At 35.7% G+C, this 12,334-nt stretch overlaps 1 protein-coding gene across 4 annotated transcripts in view; it reads right to left on the bottom strand.

The window, feature by feature from the left end:
* Positions 1 to 12,334, bottom strand: part of WWP1 (WW domain containing E3 ubiquitin protein ligase 1) — a 59,035-nt gene that overhangs the window by 29,656 nt on the left and 17,045 nt on the right. For all 4 annotated transcript variants that reach the window (XM_083867504.1, XM_083867505.1, XM_083867502.1 and 1 more), the window contains exons 2-4: positions 6,528 to 6,618; positions 2,681 to 2,819; positions 348 to 472 (exon numbers count right to left, since the gene is read on the bottom strand). In XM_083867504.1, coding sequence (XP_083723630.1) covers positions 348 to 472; positions 2,681 to 2,819; positions 6,528 to 6,597 — 334 coding nt within the window. In that variant the 5' untranslated portion in view covers positions 6,598 to 6,618. The remainder of the gene's footprint in view (positions 1 to 347; positions 473 to 2,680; positions 2,820 to 6,527; positions 6,619 to 12,334) is intronic.

Genomic DNA, 12,334 nt, shown 5'->3' with positions numbered 1-12,334 from the left:
CTTTTCTAAAAGTAAATTTGTTGGGTTTTTTTGGTTACCAAATCTAAAACAGATCTTCTATCAAATTAGTAACTAGCTTGCTACAAAACATTGTACTTAATCACTTCTGCTTTTACTTAATTTTCAGCAATTAATACTCTACAGTTTGTTTCAAAAGTATTATATCCCATTGTTACATTAAAAATGCTCTCAATTGCACAGATATCTCTACAATACACAAGTAAAGAGATCAACTGAAAGTCAGTTGTAATTATTACACATATAGTTAGTAGTCTGGTTGCCAGTTTGATATATAGATTAGTAATAATAATTTTACTTTATTCAAAATATCCTTCATGATAACTTACATTTTCTATTGTGTACTTCCAAAGCTTGTCTCAAGTCTACAGTGGCTCTTCCTAATAAAGCATCTGCTTTTAAAGTGTGATGGCTCCACACTCTAAATTCCAGCGTAGTCTGTGGAGTCACATGCCTGCATATAAAATACATTTTTTAAAAAATATATACAGATTTTTAATAATTCATTCTTGTTATTAGGGGTATTTGAACTTTATTCACTTTCTCATTGGATTTCTCGATACTAACAAAGTGAAATTTTGTATTGCAAGGGGAAATTTTTAACTAAGAACTGCAAACACTATGATATTTACACTTGAGATCAAACTTGAAGTGCATTACTATGATAGTATAAGGAATTTGAGAAGTGTCAGAATAACCTACACTCAGATCACATCTCAGTTATATAAAACACATTTATTTATGAAAGGCTTATTTCCCCTATTCCTGCAGAGTTCTAGCTAAAAACTTACATTATTAAATGTGGAGAAAAAGGTGGGAAGTATATTTCTCTGTCACTGAAAAGAAAAATCCTGAATATTTTTTACAAAGGAAAAAGCAACAAAGCATCTATTTGCAAGCAAGAAGAACCCACTCAGCAGGTATCAGCCTGCCATGGAGATGTTGTTAAACATTTCTTGTGAATCCTCAAATATATATAAAACCATAAGCCATACTCACAGAAATCAGAGAGGAAAAATCAAATGATGAAGCTAAAGTAAAAACTGGAGGGAAGCAGAAAGGTAAAGGACCCAGTTGCAGTAATATTATGACAAGCTTTGGCATTGATCTCTCCCCTGCTCAAGCTATGCTAGGTCCTAGAGAGTATTTTGTAATACAGGGTCTAGTACTGCAAAGGTGCCCTTGGCTGTGAAAAACGGGAGTAGAAGTACTTCACTGCAAAAAGCCAAAGGCCACATATCCATCAGTATTGACCTAATATATACAGAAAGTTATATCAGCAATGATAAAAATAATAATAAAAACAAGTCCCACTCTCCCAACAACAGGACTAGCCCTACAATCACTTGAATATGTTGGACAAGGTGGACCATTTTTGCTGAAACACAAGCAAATATATTTTTGCATTTTGAACAGGCTGCATTCTAAGGGAGGTCCTAGTAAAAGAGCAACTCAACAAAGTAAAGGAAAAAATCCCCAACACCTACACACACAAATATATTGCTGACCCATAGAAGTGAGGGGAATTTGGTAAGCCAGAGAGGTCACTTAACTTCAAATACCATTCCAATAGCCAGAGGAAGAGGGACCCAGAATACCTTAAAAATACATATAAGGGTAAGACCCTAAGTAAGCAATACTCATTATTAAATGAGTCTTCCTTTACTATGCATTGCAATTTACCTCATTTCTATCAGATCACCAAATCCTGCCAAATCAAACCTGCCTCCTCAAGCAAAACTCAGGTCCTATATTTAGGTTCTATATACTGATAGCTCTGTACATGTTCTAGTTTTTGATCCTGAAAATCATCCCCAGGTCCAAGACTACGTTATTCTCCTTTGCAACACTGCAAAAGGCTGAGAAGTTCACCAAACCTGAAATACCAAGAAATGAGACACAGGAATACCTACTTCTTCAGACCAGGTCTGGAGAGCTCCCCAAAGATGTACCACTCCCCACTCTCCAGCACTGTTACTGGAATCTAGTATCATTCCTACTGCTAACAAAGCTGGTCACATGCTGTGAAATGTACTGGCCCAGGCTCAATGCCACTTGATAGGTGCTATGCTGCTTTCAGACTCAAGTCTGAACCAATACAATCTTGTTTGTGAATAAAGCATTCTGACCAAGTGCAAGACTGCCAGTTCTTCACGGAGTCCTATTCAAATATATTGACACTCCTAGCATAGTTAAAGCAAACTAAACCACAAGAAGATTAAAATGGTCAAATATCAGGGTAAGTTGCAAGGTAACTTTGCAGGTTTTGTGTGCATATCCCTTCACTGGGAAATTCAAAGAAGAAGTGACCTCGCTCATAATTATTACTTATCCAGTTGAGATTTTTTTTCTTCTAAAGTTGAGAATGACATGGTGACAATTATTAAGTCTTTCTAGCAACACGCACTAAACACTGTGCTAACAAATATCAAGACTGCATCATGTACAGGCACTGTATGCAAGTTACACACTCTGTAGGAAAAAAATACTCTCAAAACATTGTAAGGATTCAGAAAAAAAATCATTTGAGATAAATACCAACTTATGTCTGCATTTAGACATCAACAGCCACAGCAATCTATGTAGGCAGCCAAGCTTAGTAAATATTTGCCTGAAATGTCTGTCTAATAAATAGTATCAAACAACCAAAAAATCTACTTACACTGTCAGCTGCTCATCCCATTTGGGATTTGAAGAACTACTTGATTTTGCTGTTTTCTTAATTTCTCCATCTGCAGTTAATTCCGTGTAGAAAGTTGTTCCAAACCAATTCTTTCTCCGTTTCAGTTTGGCACTAGAAACTAATAAAATACATTGCTTTATCTATAACAGCATACTGTTGCTGACAATCAGAAAATGTGCTGCCTACACATTGTATGAAATACTTTGCATGGCAACATTTTTCCTCACCGCCTCTATTTCTGCTGAACAGAAAGAAGTCAATGCAAAAATGGTAGCTTTTATTTTCAAAAGCTACTTTGTCAGATAGGTGAAACCAAGTGTCAAATCATCTTTTCCCCACATACTGGCAGGACTGGTTCTAGAGACAGCAGTTATTTTAGAGATAAACACTGGAAATAACGTAGGTTATTTTCTCATTGTTCTCCCTATTCTTCCCTTAACTGAAAACTGTGTAAGTACATCTGATGATGCATCTGAGGGATTATCAGATAGACTTTATTTTTTAGTTATATATTTGTTATATATACTTATATATATTTAGTTACATACATTCAGTTATATATATTTAGTTGTATATGTTATGAAAATCAACGCAGTTCACACCTATTTCAAAATGTCTCTGTTTAGCAAAGCCTGTATACAGAGCTTCATTTCTTTGCCTGTATTACACTGCATGGTTCAATTTGTGGGTTTACACATCAGTCTGTCAAAATTAAGAAACCGACTCTTAGATTTCCCTTATTTAAACAGCTTTGCAGATGAACTCAAAGGTTTCAGGTAAATATTCAAAAATTAAAAAACACCACTGATCAAAGAAGCTATTTTCACCTCCAAATCACTGGTAAGTTCGTTCCTCTGTGCTCCTGAGCATAAACCTGTTCTCCCTCTTCCATGCCCAGCTGAGGAAGTCACTATAAAAACTAACAGCAGCCTGACTGCCAAGATTTTAAATTCTATTTCAGGCAGATGGTGTCTTGAAAAGACCACAAGAATGGACTCCCGACTATATTTACCTGTTGGCTGCGCCTTCTCTCTAATTCCTCCCCTGCTTCAGTGTGATTCTTGTTCCCTTCACTTGCAAACTAAAACAAGGCCGAGTATTTTCAGCCATTTGGAAATAATTCTTCCCTGTTCCTTTCCTCTATGGTACTTGCTAACTCAACGTGGAACTTTACTAAACTGAAAGGGAGACATATTTCTGGATTGCAGTATTCTGAGAGGTGTACATTAGTCATTTAAAAGTTAGTAGGATGCAACCATCCATGATTTTAAAGGCACTAGCCATGGCCTTTTACTTGGTTTCAAATAAAAGGTGCAAATATAACTCCCTCACATTTGGAAAGTAATGCAGTCTCAGTAATGACTCATAAAAGGGAACTTCAGCCCTGATAATGATGAAAGCTGGAATGCAGAAAACTAAAACTGTAATTCCACACACAAGTCATACTTTTTCATCTGAAATCATGATATATTTTTAAGCTTTGACAACCTCTACTTCTTCCACATTTTCCTTCACGATTTGCTTTCCAAAGGAAAATACAACGTTTATTAAAACACAGGTATTTAGTAATGATATTCAAACTTCCTTTTCATTTCCCCTCTTTTATCTCATTATGTTTCAAGTTAATAAGTTTTGAGTCCCCAAACATAAAAGGAGACCATCATCATCTTTTGGTTAGAACATCCTCTAAAAAGAACTATGAGTAAGTAATAATACCAGCTAGACACCCAAAAGAACTAACAGGACAAGAGCTCAACAAGAATATTTTAAAAAATACTGCCTACAATATGCTGTATCTATCCAAACCCAAACAAGCCACCACTCCTTGTTTGCAAAATGAGTCTATGATACTTGCTGCCCTTATTAAAGTGCTTTTTAAGTGTAGTTCTTGAAATGTAAGTCTAGCTTCTACAGCACATAGCTGCAGATAAATATGCAGTGTAGGCTGGCAGTGCTATAGTCCCACACTTCTATGTCTCCCACTACTTTCCCTATGATACTGCCACTGGCATTGATTCCTGTGATCTTGCAATAAAGACTAGGTTTAGAGAACTAAACCTTCAGAAAACTAATCACAAATGTTGTAAAGACTTCTTCCCATTTGAGCCCTGACCCAGATTTCTTGGAATCAAAAGAAGTCCCAGTACCAGAAAAATACAAGACTATTTACATAAGGAGCAGCTCAGCACAGGATAAAAAATTAACATTTCTATATACACAGATCTGAAATTAAGGGTCATTTGTGTAAGTCAGTTTATATACACATTAAATAATTTATATACACATTCAATCTACAGGTGGCCTCATCTCTGCTGTTAGCTATTGCCAGTTTTGATGAATCATCACATTGAGTAATGTGCTCCTTACATAAGGTTAATCCCTTTGAGGTTCCTTTCTTATCTAATTTCATTAAATATCCATTTGGGGGACTCTTCAACAATATATTTTTTCTGAGATAACCTGACTATCTTTGGATCATCCAGCAAAATGCCTCTTTCTTTAGATGCAGCCTTTATTAAGACATGGTACCTCACTCATGTTTTTTCCCATATTCTGTCCAGGATAGCCTTAATATATCGTTGGCCACACATGCATTTTTACTTCAGCATTACCAGATTTCTCGAAATCCCTGGAAAGTTCAATTTAGTTATCAATGATGAAATAATAGTTATACACATAAATACATAAATATTTATTTATGGCAGGTGTACTTATGTACAGTATCATATCTACATGCTGCTAACACTTTCACTTTTAACTGCTGAAACACTCACAATTAGCTATCATACTTGTTTTCTTAGATGCACTTTGCTTATCTTCAGACTACAAGGAAGTCTCGGTTCTGCTCTGCCATCCCACAGAGAGAGTAGCTAAGATTGACAACAATCACATCCTTTGACCACTTCTTGTCCATCAGTAGCAAAAGGCATCATCTACTTGGCCTGTTCAACATCTATTAAAAAGTGTCCCCAGCATAATCAGAAATTTCCAGGACTCTGTAGCCTGTGTTTCCCTGCCACGGATACTGGGATGGCTGATTTCTGCCTCAAACTATGAGAACGAGCAGAGCAAAAGGAAAAAAGTAAACAGTCACAAGGGACAACATGGTAAATTGCAACTGGATAGAAGGAAAAACATTCAAAGTGACAAGGCTTATCACAAGGAAAGCTGGTAATCTACAGCCTTTGAGATACTGAAAATTCAACTCAATAATATAATGAGCAACTTAATCCAACTTCAATTTGATCTGCCTTCAACAGAAGAGTGGACTAGGGAATCACCAAAGGTACCTTCCAACTTAAATTATTCCATATGTCTGTTTAGTCCAACCTGTGGCCTGAAAGATATTATATTCAACAAATATTTACCTGATATGTAATGAAAGAACTTCATCTTTTGAAGAGCTAGCAAATTTTGTCATCTCTTCCAGTTCTCCACCTTCACTAAAACATTGTACCCATTTTAAGCTTGAGGTTCACTACAACTACCAATCTTTTTCCTAGAATTTCAGTAATATGTGTTGCCTCATCAGAATACGTCATTAACCCCTTGTTCCCAAGCAAAATATCTTGCAATTGTCCGTACTGTTGTACAGATTACTTTCTTTTTTTTATTTATTTTGAAGATTTATTAAACCTTGTCATACTGTTTAATCTCTATTTAGCCTCAAATCATCTACATATATTATAGTCCCATTATTAACTGTAACATTCATATAATTAATTAATATATTAAGTAGTTCATTTTTACACTCACTTCCAGGATTGCTTTTGTAGAATATATATGTTTTCCTGTAAAAATCTCTATGATACAAATCACTACTTGCCTGTTACTTGCATCTGTAATCTTCCATTATGGTTGTGACTTGTATCAGATCTTGGTGAGGCTGTGGCCATGTCAGAGGTTTAGGCTTCAGCCTAAAAAAAGCAAAGAGATAGCTTATTAAAAAGTATTATCTCTGTGCGTTAGCTACAGCTATTAAATAAAATATTCAACTAATCAAGAAGTTACCAAATATTATTTAGGTACAGCGGAACACATTATTTCATAACAGCAGTTAAAAAAAGCAATCACTTTGGAAATTTGTCCCACGTTACACCTCTAAGGATGCCAAGACACTTCAGTAACATATATATTTACATAGTTTAGAACAACTGTGTAAGGCAAGAATAGAAATTCAGCTGTGATATATCAATAATTCCTTCCCTAGAAGACATACTTACAGTCTGATTTCAGATAAGCTGAGCATCAACAACTTCGAACAAACGAAACGTTTGAAGTATTTACATGCTTGAAAATCATGCTGTCACCAAGACAATTCACTCAAGCAGTAACGAGCAATTCCGACAAACATTTGCATTCTATCCCTAGATTTGCCACCAGCTTTCTGCCCCACTGTTGTCCACCTACAAATCACCTCCTTCATCTACTGAGACAGGAAGCACTTCACAAGGACATCCCATCTCACCACCCAGAAACTAAAGCTGAGTGTATCACATAGATCCCAGCTGAGGCATCTCAGCACATACTTGTGCTCCTGTCCTCCTGAATTACTACACCTGAAACACATCTAGAAAAAACACATCTAGTAAAACCTTCTGTTTCTATCAGACAACTACTTTTCACAAGAAAAGAATATATATGTGTAAAATAGACTTTCCCTGATCTGGATGAACTTCCACATATTTGTTTTTGTGAACACAACTGGTTTCAATAACAATATGGGAAGAACTGTTACCAAACCTTTTTGACCATGCACCTCTCTAAGTATGAAAGTTTTGAGTACATACTCCCAATATGTGTGTGTTTATTTATAAACTAAATATATGTACTGTTTTATTAATACACTGTAAATATTATAACATATAAAACCAAAAATAAAAAGGCTAAAATGAAGATGAAATAAATGGTATTTTTAAAGACTTCTTAATAGTAAAAAACCCTTTTGTTCTTACTAATTTTTTTTTTTTGTGAGAGCCATATGATTAAATATGCTTCAAAATTTTTTAAATGCTGATTTAACACTTTGTAATACAGTGATTTGAAGGTCTAGTTTTAAATTCAGTTTATTGGCTGTCATAGCTGGAAAACACAATTTACAAAGTACATCCAAATCAAAGTGCATCACTGGCTACACTTTCTAAATCGTGGCACTCATTTTGCATCTCCATCCACTAATTATGCAAAGGTTTTTCTTGAAATTTGGCCAGTAAACTTCTATCTTCCCTGATATCAATCATTTGTTATCGCAAACCAAAGAAAGGTATTGCATTTTTATATTTTTATCAAATTTTCAAACTCTGAAACTTAATTGGGGGGACTTTTAAGCCAATATAAGGAAAATTTGCTTCCAAGTTTAAGTGTACAAATACAGTAGGTTTTACAGATGACACATCTTTTCTGGCAACAAAAATCACACAAGGAAGCATTTCAAAACATCCATTTTCAAAATGCTTTCTCCATAGCATCAGTTTATTTCAAAAAGCAATATGTTTCTTGCTTGTTAAAATACCATCTTCACCTTCAAGGGAAGGTGTCTTAAGTGTCTTTATTATTTTGAAAATAACTGTTAGTCAGCACACTGCTGACTGTTATCACTAAACATGTCAGGAAGTTCGTAACACTTGGTTTTTTTGTGAGATAAAACATGTAATTAATCTTCAAGTTTTACAACTCTTCTAAGCACTTTGCCATGATAACTAGCAATCCTCTGCACAGTACACAAGATCTTCCTCGTCACACCCAGGGTTATTATAGATTATTTTAAATACTCGACTATTTAAAGGTGCTGTTTTCATACTATGGACCACAATGATGACATCCTGCAGCACTTTGTGCACTTATGGCTCCAACTTCCTTGTTGCTTGCCTATGCATGGTGCAATGAATGAATTCTGCAAGTAGTGCTCAACCTGTACCCTTACACAAGAACCCTTTTTACTTCAGTCAAATCAGCCACTCCATCTGTGGTTACTTTTGTACAGTTTTTCCATTAAAAAAAAAAAAAAGCTGTTATTAAGGAAGATACTGTTTGGAATTTATGCTGAAGAATGTCTCTTGTCTGCTACATCTTTCCCTAGTGACTTAGTTCTTTGTGAATTTCATTATGGACATAGAATCTAGCAATTACTGTAAGTCAAGCCACACCACAAACATCTATACTTTCATCCAACTGTCTCTACAGCAGGCCTCTCCCTCTGTGTAATTTTTTTTTCTGATATTTGTTTCTTTAGAACTTTGGCAATGTTTTCCAGACATCTTCCAGCAGTATCTGCTGACAAAAGAATGTGTTTTGGTTTGTCACCATCTTGTTTGGCACATATTATTTCAGACATTTACACTACCGCAGGAAGATGAAATGTTTCCCCAACAGTATCTCTGTATTCTGCTACTGAGAAATCACAAAGGAGGCTTCTAAGGATCCATCACTAAGTTTAGTGAAATCTTGTAAAGTCTTGGATTGAGTATAGCATGACTTTAACACTGCTGAAAAAAAATGCAGATGTTTGTCTTCATGTTCTGAGTGCTTAGTTTTTAAATGCCTTGCTGATGGTGATGGCTTCATACTATCATTAGCTGATACCTCAAGAAACAACGTTCATCATTTCCAACAGAGGATGTACATCCGTATTTGAAATACCACTCTTGATAAACCAAATTGTTTTGGCTGACTTCTTGTCAGATCTAATTGCCAATGACTTTATCTCATAACACATCTGACCAAGGGCTCATGGTAGGAGTAGAAGAAGCTTCAGTTCTGCCATGTTGTTATTATTATTATTATTATTATTCACATTACTAGTATTATCTTCAATCCATGGTCTATTTGTAGGAATTTTTTTAAGCCACTTGTCCATTTTGTGAGGGTTCATTTAGTCAAAACTAAGTATCATAATCCACAAATCCTCCTAATTGGGCACAAGGAAACTGCATCCATTACAACATGCTGGAAATGAATGAACAAATGAAGGTGCTACTGTGACCCCATCATATTGTCAAACACTAAATCTGTTTTCAGGACACCTCACAGACCAAGTGTGACACACGACCATCCGACATACAGACCTACAGAGGGTGCCAGTGTCAATATATATACCAAATAAAGCTTAATTTCTTTCTTATTTTTCAGGTAAAATGTAAGTCTCAGATTTTCTACCCACTTTTCACTGGATGGTGTTCTACACCTGACTTTGGAGGCCACCAATATGGAAAATGTCATAAAAGCAACACTTTCAAACAGTTCTGAGGCAAATAAATTCAAATTCTTTACAAGAAACCAAGATCTGTAATCTAATTCTAAACATACATTTAAAAACCAGTTTTGGCATACTTTTGTAATTGATAAATTATTATTGTTTCTTTCCTCCAACTGTTTAACCTGCATAGGTGTAAAATGATGGGGGGATTGGTTTTTATTTGGTTGGTTGGATGAGTATTGTGCTTTTTTTAACTTTATGTCAAGGATGCACAAAGCAAAACAAATACAGAAATAAATAATATTGTCAGAATCCTCAGGTAGACAGTTCATTGTATAATCTCCCCAGACTTCACATGTGGATTTGTCTGCAAGTAATACCACCTGCCCAAACCTGAGTTTCTGGCTCTGCTAGCTGCTAAGCTGCTAACTGCATTTGGCAAACATGTCTGCCAGTCTTCTGATAACAGGGAAACAGAATTCACTACACTTAGCTTTGAATCTTTCCTCCTGAAGGAAAAAGATGCATGGCAGAAATGATGACCATGATGCATGGGAGAAATTACTGCACTGTGAGGGAGATCTCAATAGCTGATGGAGATGAAACAAAGTTAGGCTTGGGGTTGGCTGAGGGGCTGTAACTGCATGACTGCAACCCACAACAACAGTCCTACAATGCTCTGTTCTGACCCTGTTGAATTAGCATCCTTCTATGATAGAAATCTATTTTATATTCTTGCCAGTATGGTTCACTGAGGTGCATTTACACAGCAATGATTACAGTTCCGTATTTTCAGTATGTTGTAAACAAAATACTGACATGCATGTCAAATACTATTTAGAAAAACACACTAAAATATATGAATGTTTTTTAAAAAGCCTTTAAACTTTTAAAAATAAACATAGGTTTTTAGCAACAATACATAAAGTTTTGTGTCATAGTTTATATTGAAAAGGGCTTTACTGAACAGAGCAAATTAGTTGAACTGACTGATTTTGTCTTCTTCATGTTCCAAAGACTATCAGTTTCCATCATGTTCCAAAGACTCTAACAGTTGCAGCCCACTCATCCTTTCTTAACTGATTAGAAATCAAGAACTGGTTAGGAATTAAGGAGAAAGGAAACACTGAATTTATTTAAGGCTTCAATCATCACTTATTTTCATCACTAACTATCCAAACTCAGCTACTGACATTTTTAAATTAACAGGTTAGCCTAATCAGCTCAGATGCAGGTTGGTTCTTCCAGGAGACAGCCTGCTCACATGACAATGTTTGACATTTTCATTCAAGATCCAAAAAGCTACTCTAACATTAAAAAAGTCTTCACTGCCTGATACACACTGGATCATACTCACTTCCAGTCAAACATGTTTTTACTCCAGGTAAACAAAGCCTTCAGAAAGAAAAGTCAGCCAAACTAGACTGTACAAGATGAACAATTTTATCTAGAGCTTCAAATGCCTATTAGTCCCTGAAGGCTGGTCTGAACATATGACAAATGCTGCTGGCATGACTGAAAAAGAGAAGCACAATCCAAAACTTGGCCCTTCAACCTTTGACAGAAAAATTACTGATGCATGCATAGCAGGGGGCAGAGGGGAGGTGAGACACTGGACAAGAACTCTATCACAGGAACCGTTTGCAGTGCTGACAAAAAAATGTATTATTGACATTTTGTAAGGTACTAGTACAGACTGTCACACTCAAGAAAAAGACGTGAAAAGTTCTCCTGGGATGATAGACCATGAAAGAACAGTCCAAAATTAACAAAGACTGGAAGTAAATAGTGTTGACACAAATGTTTCCAAAAATCTCAGGTTTCTGGGGGCAAGGCTGCTGCAGAGTGACCATGCATACACTGAATGAAACTAAGCAGGGACAATAAAGAAGGCACATAAGTAGAAGAACTGACAGACTTACATGAGGATGGGACTACCATCATTCTTTTACCTTATTAGAAATAAAACCTTTTATAAGCTGAGGAAGATTTCTGAAAGTTCTAGTAGAGATTCTTCCAATACCAAAAATCTGAAAGTTTCTGAAAGGACTAGCAACCTCCCATCTCAATGAGCCAGAAGAAATTACATCCACACAGCCAAAAATAAACAAAATTTCAACTAAACACATTGTCTAATCTGCAGAAATGCACAGGATGGCAATTAGACTAAGGGAAGTGAAAATACTCATTAGGAGGACTGAGCAGTTTTCACATCCAGAGTAATGTCAAAAGCAAAATACCTGTATTTTCTTGATCTGATTTGCAAAAAAGTCTCCATGGGAAAGAAAAGCAAATGGGGAAGAAACACTGAAAGATAAGGATTTTTAAACAATTTTAAAAGTCATATTTCAAATAATGCAAATTTCAAAAAACTCAAGCCCTTACCACTAATGGACAGTGGAATAGTATGTCATAGGGGCATTATTTACTGTTTTCTT

Source organism: Zosterops lateralis, assembly GCF_965231275.1.
Source record: "Zosterops lateralis genome assembly, chromosome: 1".
In the NCBI taxonomy this organism is placed as follows: Eukaryota; Metazoa; Chordata; class Aves; order Passeriformes; family Zosteropidae; genus Zosterops; species Zosterops lateralis.
The sequence above is the reverse complement of the archived record's forward strand: the minus strand, read 5'-3'. Positions and strand labels throughout refer to the sequence as shown.